The sequence below is a fragment of the Oncorhynchus keta genome, chromosome 15 (assembly GCF_023373465.1).
Source record: "Oncorhynchus keta strain PuntledgeMale-10-30-2019 chromosome 15, Oket_V2, whole genome shotgun sequence".
NCBI classification, from domain to species: domain Eukaryota; kingdom Metazoa; phylum Chordata; class Actinopteri; order Salmoniformes; family Salmonidae; genus Oncorhynchus; species Oncorhynchus keta.
This window is the reverse complement of record NC_068435.1, coordinates 19559956-19577678: the sequence shown is the minus strand read 5'-3', so window position 1 is coordinate 19577678 and position 17723 is coordinate 19559956. Positions and strand designations below refer to the sequence as shown.

At 46.0% G+C, this 17723-nt stretch overlaps 1 protein-coding gene across 1 annotated transcript in view; it reads right to left on the bottom strand.

The window, feature by feature from the left end:
* Window positions 1–17723, bottom strand: part of LOC118395197 (period circadian protein homolog 2-like) — a 36926-nt gene that overhangs the window by 8597 nt on the left and 10606 nt on the right. Inside the window, 16 exon segments of the mRNA XM_052462689.1 lie at window positions 1–195; window positions 707–937; window positions 2182–2300; window positions 2761–2980; window positions 3104–3117; window positions 3752–3841; window positions 4035–4194; window positions 4339–4445; window positions 5765–5843; window positions 5993–6129; window positions 6512–6549; window positions 6982–6995; window positions 7033–7234; window positions 7527–7648; window positions 7805–8055; window positions 10396–10928. Coding sequence (XP_052318649.1) covers window positions 1–195; window positions 707–937; window positions 2182–2300; window positions 2761–2980; window positions 3104–3117; window positions 3752–3841; window positions 4035–4194; window positions 4339–4445; window positions 5765–5843; window positions 5993–6129; window positions 6512–6549; window positions 6982–6995; window positions 7033–7234; window positions 7527–7648; window positions 7805–8055; window positions 10396–10796 — 2380 coding nt within the window. The 5' untranslated portion in view covers window positions 10797–10928.

The following is a 17723-nucleotide window of genomic DNA, read 5'->3' as shown; positions in this document are numbered from 1 at the left end:
TGGACTCCCTGAAGCGACACAGGAAGGCCTGCTGCTCTCTCTGGGTGTGGTTTGCTCGGACCTGCTTGGTCAGACCCAGCTTCTTATAGGGCTCCCTCTGCAGGCTGGGAGGTGAAATAGCACTAGGAGGAGGCCCAGGAGTCTGGCTGACCTGCTCCACCGCCTCCCCACCACCAGATACATCCTCAATGATCTCTGCATGGAGAAAACAGATAGAGAAACATTAGTTCCAGCAGACAGCCATGGATGTGCAAGTGAGATACAATATATACAGAAAACATCCAACCGTTCAGGTCTTAAAAGAGATGAGCAGCTGTGATACCCTCAGCAACATGGATATACATATATACAGTGATATACATTACAGTGATATACGTTACAAAGAAGCAGATAGGAAGATACATGCAGGACGCCAGTGTGTGCTAGGGTCATCTACTGTATATCATACATCATGGTATAGTCTCGTGGAACCAGACGAGTGTGAATCTCTGGGATTCTGGGAAGCGAGGTTATGCATGGCATATGTATCTTCTGGAAGATGCATGACCTCAGAGTACAGACATGATACTGCACCAAAGGTGTGCGATAACATTCAGTACACAACATCTAGCTACATCTATGCCCACGTAGACACACACACACAGACACACACACACCACCACAAAAAAGAGCAAAAGACTAGAGAACGAGTCCATGTAGTGTATACCTGACTCGGGCTGCAGTTTCTTGTCTCCTACATGCACGATGGTGCTACTGTAGCTACACTGGCTTGTTATTGACACCACACTCTCGGTTTTGCTGCACGGTGGCACGGCGAGGGCTGCCAGGGAGGAGGAGCCCACTACCCCTGAGGCTGTGGTTGTAGCCTCAGTCTTTTTGTATGCGATGATGTCATCCACAGCGGTTAAACCAGGCTGAGCCTTAAATAGCGCAGGGTCTGCCAGGGTGACAGGGAGAGACAGAGAGGGTGACTAGGAGAGTCACATATTAAGTCCCATAATCGTGGATTATAGGGAGAGAGAGAGAGTACACAGTGGCAGAATACCTGACTACTGTGACTGACTCAAACTTAAGGAAAGCTTTGACTATGTACAGACACAGTGAGCATAGCCTTGCTATTGAGAAAAGCCGCCGTAGGCAGACATGGCTCTCAAGAGAAGACAGGCTATGTGCACACTGCCCACAAAATGAGGTGGAAACTGAACTGCACTTCCTAACCTCCTGCCCAATGTATGACCATATTAGAGACACATATTTACCTCAGATTACACAGATCAACAAAGAATTCGAAAACATTTCCATATCTACTGGGTGAAATTCCACAGTGTGCCATCACAGCAGCAAGACAGTGAAGAACAAACACCATTGTAAATACAACCCATATTTATTTTCCCTTGTGTACTTTCTTGAAACTTCCTTATGTGTAATGTTTCTATTAATTTTTATTGTTTATTTAACTTTTGTATATTACCTACCTCACTTGCTTTGGCAATGTTAACATGTTTCCCATGCCAATAAAGCCGAGAGAGCCGAGAGAGCCGAGAGAGCCGAGAGAGCAGAGAGAGCAGAGAGAGAGAGAGAGAGAGAGAGAGAGAGAGAGAGAGAGAGAGAGAGAGAGAGAGAGAAAATGTGGCTGTCTGATTCAGTTGCTTAACCTGTCCAACAGAGATTTGGCATGAACTCAAAAATTATTTATATAAATGAAGAGGTATATATATTATATTTGATTTATTTGTACATAATAAGTATTGATCTTTTGATAAATAGGTATGTGTTCATCCGTTCTGATTCCCTGGCGTGGAGCCAGATGGAATCTGCAGTGATGTTTCCCAACCAATGTATTATCAACGTTGTCACACCATATCTAATAAAGGTATCCGTGCCTATTAATCTAGCAGTATTATTTGGTTTGAATTTAATTCATCCCACAGGTATCTTCAATTTGAATGAAGAAATGAAGGACATTCAAACTGTGTATCCAGTCTGAGATCTAATGATGGCGGGTAATTCAATTCATGGTGCATTCAATGACTGGTAGAAATGGATAGCGGTGTAGGAAAGGTCACTTATAGGTTTCATGCAACATCATACCAACCATACTGTAGTCAAGAGTTGTACATGTTTTATTGTAAGTAAAGGAGTAAAGCTAGATAAAGTTAGTAGAACGTTGGTACAAGGTACCTTCAGATACCTGCATGTGGTTGTCCCCTCCTTTCTGCTTGTCCTCGTCTGAGGAAGTGTTGTCAGAAGAGTGGCACTTCCTCTTCATAGCGATGGGAATGTTACAGCCCTCTAGATATCTGTCAAGAGACACAGGAGAGACCGCTTAACTTTCTATCTTCATCAAAAACAATAGCCCATGATGTAACTACCATGAAATTGGGTAGCAGTAAGTTTAAATAGCAGCTACCTACCACTCTCCTTCCCACATACAGTAGCTACCCAGAAATACTACCTATAATTATTTTCCTCCATAAAAGACAAACTAAATGAATAGACAGATGACTGCCTAATGACAAGAGAGATGTTCAGCACAGGAAGCTGGTGAGAGGAGGACGGCTAATAATAATGTCAGGAACAGAGCGGATGGAATGGTATCAAACACCTGGAAACCATGAGTTTGATGTATTTGATACCATTCCACTGATTCCACTCCAGTCATTACCACGAGCTTGTCAAATTAAGGTGCCACCAACCTCCTGTGGCGTACAGATAAATGATGAGCAAGATGAATAAATAAGTGACTAGCTAGAAGCTGACCTGATGACTTTGTCCAGACAGCTGATCTGTTGGTAGGAGTAGACCGCCTGGTCGTTGACGGCCAGCTGCTCCTCCTGTACTGCAGGCCTGCAGTTCTCCAGGGGGGTGGCCCCACTGTCCCTCCAGCTCAGAGGTGCCACGGGGGCTGCAGTGTCCTTGAGACGGACCGCCGCGGGACTCTTCTGGAGGAACTCTGCTAGGGAGAGGGTAACGGTCAGGACTGGAATGGGCATGAATATGAACATTATGTTTACACCAGACTACACCCATTTAACATCACCCATGTATTAAACACACACATATACATCTCGCGCAACACATAAACACGCATTCATATCTGTACATCCACTCCCCACTCTACATGATCAAATCAAATGCACACACAAGCATATCTCAAAAAGTATTTTTCCTGCAGATTGTAAATATTTCTGTTTTGGTTGTCTTGTGTGACTTACTGCCAGGGTGTGTGTGTGTGTGCGTGTGTGTGTGTGTGTGTGTGTGTGTGTGTGTGTGTGTGTGTGTGTGTGTGTGTGTGTGTGTGTGTGTGTGTGAGTGAGTGAGTGAGTGAGTGAGTGAGTGAGTGAGTGAGTGAGTGAGTGAGTGAGTGAGTGAGTGAGTGAGTGAGTGAGTGAGTGAGTGAGTGTGAGTGAGAGTGAGAGAGAGTGTGAGTGAGAGAGTGTGAGTGAGAGAGTGTGAGTGAGAGAGAGTGTGAGTGTGAGTGTGAGTGTGAGTGTGAGTGAGAGAGAGAGAGAGAGAGAGACTGGGAAAAGTGAGAGCGAGAAAGAGATAGACAGGTAAAACAGAAGTAGAAGGGTACTCACAGGTTTGGCCCAGCTGCTCTCTCTCTCCTCCTCGATGCGTGTCCTGCTTGGGCTGCTACCATTGCTGTTGATGTTGATGTCTCTGGTTGAATGTGTGTTGCTCTCGCTGGTCTTTCCCTGGGATGCTGCAAGGTGGTCGTTGCTTCCCACGTACCCACTGGAGCTAATGCTCAGTGATCTCCTGGACTTCAGAGTCCATGATCTTGGTCTCCATGAGGGCAGGGAGCGGGGCCTCGAACACATCCTCATTCACCGGGCCCCTTCCAGTAGAAACAACCATATTATCATTATTAGCAGTAATTTCTAGAACAATAGACACAGCATAAAAAAGTATTTTTTTGCCATTTAAAAAAATGATGCCAAGATACTGTAACACAAAAAAAGTGCTGAGCAGGGAGAAGTGCCAAGATACTAAAAATGTTCCAAAATAGGAAAACATTGTGCTAGGCAGACACTCATATGCGGACGGTGTGCCTCCCGATGATGAAAGAGACCTTACAGCTCCAGGGATTGACAAAGCTGGACCAGCTGGTGTCGATGATGGCGTACTCTCCGTTCCGTGTGCAGAACCTGATGGAGGACTGGTTGAACGGCTGGCCAGCATACTGAAGGACTATGGATAGGAGAGAGAGAAAAGGGAATATAAATGTCACTAAAATATGCTGTAAAGGGACATTCCATTTGTTTTGTATGCAACCCAGTGATGTAATAATTAAAAGTGTAATAATTGTTCATGTGTTGTTCTAGTTTTACTTACTCCTCTTGTGAATGGCCAACATGCTCTGCCTGTCATTGGGGTGCATGAGAAGAAGGACTGGGGTGACAATCAGCTCCTGGGGGAGGTAACCAAGGAGAGGAACAGCCCTGGAACACACACACAATGACATTATGAATCAGCGTACAGTATTCCTACCCCAGGAGGTTGGTGGTACCTTAATTGGGAAGGACAGGCTCGTGGTAATGGCTGGAGCGCAATCAGTGGAATGGTATAAAAAAGGACCCTGGGACTACACACCTCCTTCTGCAACTGGACCCTGGACTTCCTGACGGGCCGTCACCAGGTGGTAAGGGTAGGCAACAATACATCTGCTACGCTGATCCTCAACACTGGGGACCCTCAGGGATGTTAGTACTCCTGTACTGCCTGTTCACCCACAACGCGTGACCAAGCACGATTCCAACACCATCATTAAGTTAGCAAACGACACAACAGTGGTAGGCCTGATCACCGACAACAATGAGACAGCCTATAGGGAGGAAGTCAGAGACCTGGCCGTGTGGTGCCAGGATAACAACCTCTCCCTCAACGTGATCAAGACAAAGGACATGATTGTGGACTACAGGAAAAGGAGGGCTGAACACGCCCCCATTCACATCGACGGGGTTAAAGTGGAGTGGGTCGAGAGTTTCAAGTTCTTTGGTGTCCACATCACCAACAAACTATCATGGTGCAAACGCACCAAGACAGTCATGAAGAGGGCACGACAAAACCTTTTCCCCCTCAGGAGACTGAAAAGATTTTTCATGTGTCCCCAGATCCTAAAAAAAGTTTTACTGCTGCACCAGCGAGAGCATCCTGACCAGTTACATCACCGCCTGGTATGGCAACTGCTCAGCATCTGACCGTAAGGCGCTATAGAGGGTAGTGCGTATGGCCCAATACATCACTGGGGCCAAGTTTCCTGCCATCGAGGACCTACTGTATATACTAGGCGGTGGTCAAAGACTCCAGCCCCCCCAAGTCATAGACTGCTCTCTCTGCTACCGCACAGCCATAGTTCTGCCTACATGTACAAATGACCTCAACTAACCTGTACCCCTGCACATTGACTCTGTGCCTGTCCCCCCTGTTTATAGCCTCGTTATTGTTATGTAATCTTATTGTGTTACTTTTTATTTTTTACTTGAGTTAATTTAGCAAATATTTATTGAACTGCATTGTTGGTTAAGGGCTTGTAAGTAAGCATTTCGTGGTAAGATCTAAACCTGTTGTATTCGGCACTTGTGACAAATAACATTTGATTTGAAATACATCAAACACATTGTTTCAATGTGTTGGATGCCATTACATTTTCTCTGTTCCAGCCATTATTATGAGCCGTCCTCCCCTCAGCAGCCTCCACTAATTACTAGATCATAATCCCAATACAAACACAGTATCAGAAAAATGTTTGGTGTCTTGCCTCTCGTCCACATCCTGGAACACACAGCTAGGAGTGTGTGTGGTGGTGAAGATGCGCTTGTCGCTAGGAATTCTGGGAGCTGTAGGCAAATTAAAACACTGTTAACACCACTGTTCCCACACACTAATCGCATACTATCCACTGTTATACACTATTAAAGATGCAGTTTCAAAAGTATTCAAACAGGCACAACTCAGGTGTTGTGATGGCATTTTGATTGGTCCTTACCCTTGTATCCGGAATGCAACCTTTCAGCCAGTAGGAGGCAGCAGAGCTGGTTCTCAGAATGGACCTTGTCCTGCATCAGGAAGGAGGTCATACGGAACGGAGAGTACTGTAGGTCCCCCTCACACTCCTTACCTCCACTACAGAACACAGGAGAGAGTGGACAAAGTCAGCAAGTCACTAAAGCAGCAACAAAACCATGAAAATATAGCCTATAGTATGATAATGATTGATGGTTTGTGTCAGTGGATTTCCCTTCTTCAGCAGCTATTTCACAGAGTTCAGCTCTACTACGCTACTTGTGTTTTTACCTGCCTCTTGGGAGCAGAGTTGAGCCGTAGTTTTACTTTAACAACAACTATGAATAGTGAGTGTGTGCATGTATACGTGTACGTGTGTGTCAGAGAGGAGCGAGAAGAGACCAGCTGAGACTCAAACTAATTTAAATCTATCCAAAGTGGAAAAAGGGAATGAATAGAAATGCAAAGAGAAGCTGGCACACGGTCATAGCCCTACACACACCTGATCCGACAGAAGAAGGATTTCTCCCGCATGCAATCCTGACGGGGAGGACTGCCGACCCTCGCCTCAGTGTTTCCATGCCTACACTACGCATGTTTCCCAAGCTCTTATTAATCCCTCTGTGTTACCTGGCTTTAGGGACTCTGTCATTGATTTGTATTGTTTAGCATGGCTGACTAGGGTAGGGTGACTAGACTCAAATCCAGTTAAATGTTTTCATGTTTTCCTAGCAACGGTTCAGCGTGTGCTGTTTTAAATGAATTTGTTTTCCGATCATCATAACTACATGGGATTTGCCTGTAAAGAGTTGTGAGTGTCTCAAAAGGGTGCTATAGATTTCAAAATAATGATTTGCTATCATTTGGACGGGGGACCACTCGTAAAGCCAGATGTAATGGGTAAACATGCATGTTTTCTTTTTCCACCCTACCTTAAATATTTTTGTGCACACCTTGTGATGTATCTAAAACTGTTTATAGACTGTCTATAAGAGGTTATAAGTTAAAGAGGGTGTTAGCTACCTGCTCCGGCGCACATGCTCCAGGAGGGCAGGTGGTAGGGCGTGGTGAAGCTGTAGAAAACACTGACGTCTTGGGGAGTCAGGAACTCCACAAACCTAGCGTCCTTGAAGACACCCCTTTTACAGTTGAGGATAGAGGCAGCCTGGTCTGAGATGTAGACGATCTTCCCTGTGATCAGAGATATCGCTGCCGCAAAGTTGTCCTGGAGGGACACACAGGAATACGTATGAGAAAAACATGCATATACAGTACACACACAGCTACAAGCGTGGATTATTCCTAATCGCTGGGATATCTGATCTGTTGTTGTTCAGACACTGTATGTCAAATAAGGACAGAGATGGACACAGGTGTGGGTATGACTATGAGTCACGCTATCAATGTACTTTGGTATTGTTGGGTTCTGTTTGCAACTGCTTTATGTGTTTAAGGTAAAAATGTCTCTTTTTCATGCTTTGAAGGTGTATTCAGAGGAAAAAGGGTTAGTAACTTACATTGTTTTTGAGGGTGTACTCTGAGGTGATGCTGTCTATCTCCTTGATGGTGTAAGAGGACACATCCAGGCCGGATGGCTGACTGCTATTGGTCATAAACAGCTGGTAGTACTCCTCATTGGCTGAAACACAACAACACAAACCCACATTGGTTTCCTATTGGCCTTTTAAGATGCATTAGACAACAACAAACTATAATGTAATGATGCTAAATACATAATCAAATCACATGTTCAGGCTTACTACCCAGAATTCTTTGCGGTTGAGTTATCTCTTACCTTCCACCTGTTTGACACAGCGCAGGGCGTATTTCAGAGTGTTGAGGGAGCTGGACTTGTTGCCCTTGTCCCTCTTGTCAGCAGGAAGGTGGCGCTTGAGCTCCTTCAGGGTCCTGAGAAGCTCCTTCTGGGTCTTGGCTTTAGCTGACTCCTCACTACTGCATCCGCTGGTGGAAGGGTTGTCCTGCTCAGAACTCAGCAGGCTGAAAGCATTGGAACTACTGGGAGGAGAGGGGCTGTGGGAGTTAGAGCTGGGGAGACGGACGGACGGACGGACGGACGGACGGACGGACGGACGGACGGACAGACAGACAGACAGACAGACAGACGGGCGGACGGACGGACGGACGGACAGACGGACGGACAGACGGACAGACGGACGGACAGACGGACAGACAGACAGAGATTATTAATGACATGAAGTAACATGTTTTCATTGAGAATTGTTTCAAACCACTAGAATTAAATTGTTATAAGCAAAAGTGATACACTAAAAATAGACTCCAAAGCTACTACCATATAGACATGAATTATTTAATTCCTCAATCGTGGACAATAAGTGGATTTCATGTTTATGACGAAGAGGGTATTTTCCACAATGTTTTAAATGAAATAGCAAAACAAAGTCCTTGAGTTTAGCATGAAATGAGTGGATCCATTTCTTTGCCCATCTGGTACAATGGCTTGGAGTTTGCTCTACTTTTATTGTGTTCAGGAGAGTACAATGCTACAATGGTACATGGATACCAGAGCAGCTCTTAAAAATGATATTTGCCTTTTTGTTTTCCCCATCCACTCTGCAGTTGTCTGTGTTCCTGTCTCTGTAACATTCCACTCTTTGTACTCCGTAAAATTTGCCATCTTTGGCAAATTACACATTGAGTGGAATGTAATAGCTGAACAAAGACTGGCAACCACGCTAACTCCACAGAGGATGCCAGGGGAATTCTATGCTGTTTCAATCTCAGGTCAGTCTGACTTTCCTCTGTCTTTGAAAGAGCATAATTACATAACCTAGTGGTCAAACAGGGAAATGGTTCCAATCGTTTTTCCACCATTCATTTTTGTGTTTCGTGTAGGATCACCCTGGCGTGATGTTTTGATAACCATGTAAATCTCTCTCAGACAAGGTGACTTATATCAATATATTTACTCTCAGATTTGAAAATGCTAATTAGCATCAAAGTATGGGAAAATTGAATGGTGGAAAAACGATTACAACCATTTTCCAGTTTGACCACAAGGTTTTATGGGTATTATGACTCTGTGGTACTCTATTGTGTCTTTTTGAAGCAAAGACGGGACCATGGCACAGGTAAACTGGATTGTGTGTGTGCGTTAATGTGTGTGTGCGTTAATGTGTGTGTGCGTTAATGTGTGTGTGCGTTAATGTGTGTGTGCGTTAATGTGTGTGTGCGTTAATGTGTGTGTGAGAATCTGTAGTAAGTATGAGCCAATGTGTGTTTTTGTGTCACAGGCATCAGCCTAAAGGCTAAGCAAGAGCGCTAATACATCCAAAAGCTATAAACAGCTGCTGAAGACAGCCAACTCATGAAATATAACTCAGGTGTATTTAAATAGTAGCTCAGAATATAATATAAGCATTTAGAGATCTAATTATATAAAAGAGAGCCACCTAAAGTATCAGCGGTATCTCCTATTGGCATTAACAGAGTGGTCTGGCAAACGGTTGCAACTAATTATAGAGGTAGGTAAATAGAATAAGCTAATTATATAATGATAATAAAAGCAGTTGTAGGCCTCCCCACTGTTGCAGTGGAGCTGACAGGTACATACTGTATTGTCACAGAGTGGAGACAGAAAGCGAAAGACAACTTCACCATATGACACACAAGTACTGCGACCTCTCAGCAAAAAAATACCTCGATCACTCTTTGCTTTTAACGAGAAGTTCCACACAATCAAGATGTGCTCCAGTGCCTTTCTCTTCAAAGAGTGTTTTGAGGTGTTTTCAGCCCAGCTGCTGAGAAATAAGGAGGGGGCAGAGTGTGTCATTAGGGTGGTGAAGTGGGCACCGCCATCCAATTACAGCCACTCCATTGTCAGCTTCCATAAGTTCTCAATGGGGTCCATTATTACTTTCTACGGGGTTTTCACTTCTCTCTGTGAGGGTCTCACTTCCAATATGTGGTCCATCATTTCCTGTCTATGGAGCAGCCTGCATGGGCACCATGGGGAGAGAAGTGAGAGACAGGGTGCCGCTGTCAGTATCTAGGGCATGTCAGATGTGGAGCAGCATGTGCCAACAGAGGAAGATCGAGGGATGGAGGGACCCTGATACAACATGAAAGACAGCCACCATCTCTAACGGCCTCAGAATGTGCTGCCAGTGAGGCATTTTGATGTCAACCTACGTCAAAGGGGGACACAGACACAACAACAGAGGATGATAAAAAGGACATGCATCATCATGTAGCCTTGGATTTAGATGGGATGTTGATGATGTGTGGTGTTGGATCAACTAATACTGTCAACTCTTCCTAGTCTGATGGGCTGCCGGCAAAACATCTAGAAATGTTGTCTAGTCTAACCCCTCCCATAAACCAACTAAAGCACATCCGCTCACTGACCGCTTGTTGCTCCCAGACGACTCCAGGAGAGCCGAGTCTCTGCTGTTGCCATTGGAGCTACCTGTTGACTTGTTGCCATGACTCTCGTTTCCATGGCTTCCGTGGCTCTCGTTGCCGTGTGACTCGGTCCCGCTGGATCCACTGCTCTTCATGTCCACGTCGTCGTGGAAGGAATGTGAGCAGGCGCTCCTACGGCCAATGTGGGGTGAGGCCGAGGGGTCCTGGCAACTGCTGTCACTGCCTTCTGAGGCTAGACCCAGGCCTGGACCAACCTGGCTATAGCTGCTCCTACAATGAAGCTGGGCTATGGAGCTGCACCTTGAGATCCCCCTGGGCATGGACCTGCACCCTGAGGCCCCCCTAGCCATGGAGCTGCAGTCTGGGTCTGAATTATCTGACATTAGAGGAAGGGAGGTGTGGTGTGTTGAGGGTTTAAACCAGAGAAGTGCTGAGTAGAGGATGGAGGAAACAAAACTTAATCACCCCATTGTCCACAAGATGCCAAAGAGAATGGATGGATGAGCTGCAGTTTTCTGGAAGAGAGGAAGAGGAGGGTCAGTTAGCTGCACTAGTTGTGACTATTTCTTACAATGTTAAAACCATTTAAGCGCACAATTAAATAAATCCCAGGAACAAATATATAATTTGATACAGTAGAATTCCTCTGAAGCTATCAGACAAGAAACACCTAGCCAAGACCCCCAAAGGTCTGCCCCTGTCTTCTGCCCTGTAACACAACAGAGCTAGCTAGACATTGGCTATCCCAGTACCTATATCAGTTCTATCTAGACCTCTGGGATCCACCCAAGTGAGGGCCAGGCCAAGGGATGGTCCATCAAAGCGGAACCACCCGACAGTTCTCCTTATTGGGGTAGCCCCCTGCCCTTTCTCCCCCCTCTGGGGAGCTCAGTTGAACCTGTAACTTGTCTAGGCAGGGCTTGAGTCAGGCCAGCTCAGTGTATGAGTCTACTCCACTATCCTTTCAAAGGGTCTCCCAGTCCCTGACATACATGAAACGTGCCAAACCAAGCCATTGTGTCCTGTAAACAGCAGTTGGCACAGCCGCGGTGGAAAATAACTCCTCTGCACTAAGTCCACATGCCTTCACGCAACACACTGTCCTCTCTGTATTTGACCAATTGAATTACGGCCTTGTGTGTGTGTGTGTGTGTGTGTGTGTGTGTGTGTGTGTGTGTGTGTGTGTGTGTGTGTGTTCCCAGAGTAACGTGGTGACCCAGAGAGAGACTCGCATGAGGCAGTAGTAAAATGCACTACGGACTGTCTGTCTGTTATTGCAGAGACTGGTTCTAACAGACAGTATGCGAGGTGGCTACTCCTGTTTGTGTATTTTTTTGCTCTGTTGAGTAATGGGCACAATGGCAGGTGTGAAGAGGTGGCAGATAACTGGCCGGCTATTAGTAATATTTCAAGTTTTAAGTTTCAATGTTTATTCAGCACATGCACAGAATACAACAGTGTCCAAGACTAGACTTGACCTGTGTCCAGGAAACTGGCCCTCAAAGCCAACCCCCCCTGTTAGTGATGTATCACATTTACATTTACATTTAAGTTTTAGCCCTGAGCAGCATCTTATCCAGAACGACACAATGCCCCCAATCAGTGGAACAGCCACTTGCATCTAAATCTTGTTGGGGGAGAAAGAATTACCACCCCTAATCAGTCATGGTGATTGACTCCGCTGTCCTGGCAATGCCCACCAATCAGTAATTTTGACTGGGCTGAATGACACCTCAATCAGGTAGGGAGGCGACAGTGCCAACAGGCCAGAATGGATGAACGCAGTCCCTAGTTTGGGTGTACAAGCCTGATCAGAGCCTGGAGGTACTGAGGTGCCACCAATCAGTCATGTAGGCGACACCATGGTCTTGTAATCAGTCAGTGGAGAGAGCGGAGGAGCGGGGTGACGTGAATGGGAAGGTCACCAGATCAGTCTGGATGAGTTGTAGGGGTTTAATGGCACAGGCAATGCCCAGCCAATCAGTCATGCAGTAATCAAGACGGGAGATGACAATGCCTGGATTAGGACCCCAATCAGTCATGTTGTAGACATGAATGCAGGAACCCCAATCATGTCATGAGAACGTCAGGGTGTTGTCCAGGATCAATTCTTAGCGTCTGGGAGGAGGACACAATGGAGTTGTCAACCGTGATCAGATCATGAACGGGCAGTCCTTCCCGGGAGGAAGAGGAGCTCCGTCTTGCTGAGGTTCAGCTTGAGGTGGTGATCGTCATCCACAATGTCTGCCAGACCAATCGAGTGGTCATCAGAAGGGGAAAGGAGAAGATGTCCCTGCAATCATGTCATGAAGAGCCAAGTGACTTGGTGTATAGCGAGAATGAGAGGGCCAGAGCCAATCAGTCATGAGAGCGCGTGGTGACACAATGCCACGCCAATCACCTGTCATGTAGGACGCAATCCAAGCGTGGGCCGCGCAATCAGTCATGAGAGGAGGATCTGATGGTTCACATATCAGCCGATAGGTCTAGAAGGATGAGAGCAGAGGAGAGAGAGTTAGCTTTACAATGCCGCCTCCGTGATCAGTAGAAGAGCAGTCTCAGTTGAATGACAGTCTTGAAACCTGACAATGAGTTTGGATCAAGAAGGTCATTCTGAAGAGATAGCAAGCTGCCCCCAATCAGTTTTGGAGATGAAAAGAGAGAAGGGATACTGCCTGTATCAATCAGGGATCATGAAGGTTTTTTCAGAATGCAACTCAATCAGTCTTGAAGACGGGAGGGACAATGCCACCGGTCAATCAGTTGATGAGCGAGGTACAATGCCCGGAAATGGTCTGGAGAAGAGAGGAGGGGATAGGGTCAAGCGGGCAGGTTGTTGGGCCACCGTCAATCAGTTTCATCTGGAGAGAGACAATGCCCCCAGATCAGTAGGGCAGTGTGAGCAGAACCAGCGGTGTCGTTTGACTTAGCAAACGAGGATCGGATGTCATCGACCTTCTTTTCAAAATGGTTGACATCTGCAGAGAGGGAGGAGGGATTCAGGAGAGGAGAAGGTGGCCTTCCTAGGGTTAGAGGCAGATGCTTGGAATTTAGAATGGTAGAAAGTGGCTTTAGCAGCAGAGACAGAGGAGGAAATGTAGAGAGGAGGGAGTGAAAGGATGCCAGGTCCGCAGTCATGAATGACACAATTTCCTCCAATCCGTCATGAAGCTCGCAATGAGTGCCCACGGAGCGGGAGGGGAGGACCGAGCCGGCCTGGAGGAATCAGTGCAGTAAGGGAGGAGAGGAGGGTTGAGGAGGCAGAATCAGGAGATAGGTTGGAGAAAGTTTGAGTAAGAGGGAAGAGAAGATAGGATGGAAGAGGAGAGAGTAGCGGGGAGAGAGAGCCGGCGCGATACCAATCCGAGTAGGGGCAGTGTGGAAGTGTTGGAATGAGTCGATGAGGAAAAGGATACAAGGTAGTGGTCGGAGACTTGGAGGGGAGCAATGCCAATGAGTTAGTGGAAGAACAGCATCTAGTAAAGATGAGGTCAATGCCTGCCTTGTGATCAGGGTCAGAGGGTGAGGTCAAAAGAGGAGAATGGAAAGAAGGAGGCAGAGAGGAATGAGTCAAAGGTAGACGTGGGGAGGTTAAAGTCCCCAGAACTGTGAGAGGTGAGCCGTCATGAAAGGAGCTTATCAAGGCATCAAGCTCAATGAACTCCCAGGAACCTCAGTCAGGATGTTAAGCTTGAAAGGGCTGGTAACTGTGACAGCATGGAATCAGTCATGACAGATGGGTAAGGGGAGAATGCCACCAATCAGTCATGACCACCCCGCTGACCAGAATGCTCCGGGTGTGCGAGAACACGTCGGACGAGGAGAGAGCAGTAGGAGTAGCAGTGTTATCTGTGGTGATCCATGTTTCCGTCAGTGCCAAGAAGTCATGAGGGAGGCATAGGCTGAGATGAACTCTGCCTTGTTGGCAGATTGGCAGTTCCAGAGGCTACCAAGACCTGGAACTCAGTCATCGAACGCTGGGACCACCAGGTTATGCCGGCCAATCATGGTCTGTGCAGAGAGGAGAGAACAGGGATAGACAGACACATAGTTGACAGGCTACAATCAGTCAAGGAAATTGAATGACACAATGCACGTCTCAATCAGTTAATGCTTACGTAGCGAATCTTATTGACAAAATGATTAAAAATCAGTACTGCTAAAGTAGGCTAGCTGGCAGTAGCTGCGTTGTTGACACCAATCAGTCAGTGAATAATTCTACAATGCTGCTATTCAATCAGCTCAGTGTTGTTTACGTTACGTTGAGTTAAAAGAACGACAATAGCTGGCTAGCCCAATCAGTCACAATTATCTTTGAAACAAAGACACTATGTAGCTAGCTACGATCAAACAAATCAAACCGTTGTACTGTAATGAAATGAAATGAAAATGCTACCCGGGTTGTTGAATCAGTCATGACGTTGGCTACTGTTAAGTTAGCCCCTATCAGTCTCCTACGTTAAGGACGACAAATAGCTGGCAATCAGTGAATGAAGATAATCACTCCAAGGCTACACACACTAAACTACACAATTATCTTGGAAACAAAGACAGCTATGTAGCTAGCCCAACACTGAACTAATCAAGTCGTACAGTTGAGTGAATAGCACTACAGTGATGCTAATCTGTGTGCGTTAGCTAGCCCCAATCAGTGAAGGCATGAGGGCGACAAATACGATAATTATGCAATTATCTCTGATACAAGGACGGCTATGTAGCTAGCTAAGAAGAATTGCTAAGATTAGACAAATCAACCGTTGTACTATAATGAAATGTAATGAAAAAGTTATACAACCTGCAGAGCGAAGTGCGAATGCGACCGCTCGCTCCAACCGCTGACGGCCTGCTTTGCCCTGAGCAGCATCATATGAACGACACAATGCCCCCAATCAGTAATGTAACGACACAATTCCACCAATCAGTCATGAACGACACAATGCCCCCAATCAGTAATGTAATGACACAATTCCACCAATCAGTCATGAATGACACAGTGCCAACAATCAGTAATGTAACGACACAATTCCACCAATCAGTCATGAACGACAATGCCACCAATCAGGCATGAACGACACAATGTCCCCAATCAGTCATGAACGACACAATGCCTCCAATCAATCAGACTCAATCAGTAATAAATGACACAATGCCCCCAATCAGTCATGAATGACACAATGCCCCCAATCAGTCATGAACGACACAATGCCCCCAATCAGTCATGAATGACACAATGCCCCCAATCAGTCATGAACGACACAATGCCCCCAGTCAGTCATGAACGACACAATGCCCCCAATCAGTCATGAACGACACAATGCTGTCAATCAGTCATGAACGACACAATGCCGCCAATCAGTCATGAACGACACAATGCCACCAATCTGCCATGAACAACACAATGTCCCCAATCATTCATGAACGACTAAATGCCACCAATCAGTCATGAACGACACAATGCAATCAATCAGTCATGAACGACACAATGCCCCCAGTCAGTCACGAACGACACAATGCCCCCAGTCAGTCACGAACGACACTATGCCATCAATCAGTCATGAACGACACAATGCCACCAATCAGTCATGAACAACACAATGCCCCAATCAGTCACGAATGACACAATGCCCCAATCAGTAATGTAACGACACAATGCCTCCAATCAGTAATAAACGACACAATGCCGCCAATCAGTAATGTAATGACACAATTCCCCCAATCCGTCATGAACGACACAATGCCCCAATCAGTCATGAATGACACAATGCCCCAATCAGTCATGAATGACACAATGCCCAATTAGTCACGAATGACACAATGCCCCAATCAGTAATGTAACGACACAATGCCTCCAATGAGTAATAAACGACACAATGCCCCCAATCAGTAATGTAACGACACAATGCACCCAATCAGTCATGAACGACACAATGACTCCAATCAGTAATAAACGACACAATGCCCCAATCAGTCATGAATGACACAATGCCTCCAATCAGTCAAACGACCTCCAATCAGTAATAAACGAATGCCAGTCATGAATGACACAATGCCCCAATCAGTCATGAACGACACAATGCCCCCAATCAGTCATGAACGACACTATGCCACCAATCAGTCATGAACGACACAATGCCCCCAATCAGTCATGAATGACACTATGCCATCAATCAGTCATGAACGACACAATGCCCCCAATCAGTAATGTAACGACACAATGGCCACAATCAGTAATAAACGACACAATGCCCCCAATCAGTAATGTAATGACACAATTCCCCCAATCCGTCATGAACGACACAATGCCCCCAATCAGTCATGAACGACACAATGCCCCCAATCAGTCATGAACGACACAATGCCCCAATCAGTCATGAACGACACAATGCCCCCAATCAGTCATGAACGACACAATGCCCCCAGTCAGTCATGAACGACACAATGCCCCCAGTCAGTCATGAACGACACAATGCCCCCAGTCAGTCATGAATGACACAATGCCACCAATCAGTCATGAACGACACAATACCCCAATCAGTCATGAACGACACAATGCCCCCAGTCAGTCATGAACGACACAATGCCCCCAATCAGTCATGAACGACACAATGCCACCAATCAGTCATGAACGACACAATGCCCCCAGTCAGTCACGAACGACACTATGCCATCAATCAGTCATGAACGACACAATGCCACCAATCAGTCATGAACAACACAATGCACCCAATCAGTAATGTAACGACACAATGCCCACAATCAGTAATGTAACGACACAATGCCCCAATCAGTCATGAACGACACAATGCCCCAATCAGTCATGAACGACACAATGCCCCAATCAGTCATGAACGACACAATGCCCCCAATCAGTCATGAATGACACAATGCCCACAATCAGTAATGTAACGACACAATGGCCCCAATCAGTCATGAACGACACAATGCCCCCAATCAGTCATGAACGACACAATGCCCCAATCAGTCATGAACGACACAATGCCCACAATCAGTAATGTAATGACACAATGCCACCAATCAGTCATGAATGACACAATGCCCCAATCAGTCATGAATGACACAATGCCCCAATTAGTCACGAATGACACAATGCCCCAATCAGTAATGTAACGACACAATGCCTCCAATGAGTAATAAACGACACAATGCCGCCAATCAGTAATGTAATGACACAATGCCCCCAATCAGTAATGTAACGACACAATGCACCCAATCAGTCATGAACGACACAATGACTCCAATCAGTAATAAACGACACAATGCCCCCAATCAGTCATGAATGACACAATGCC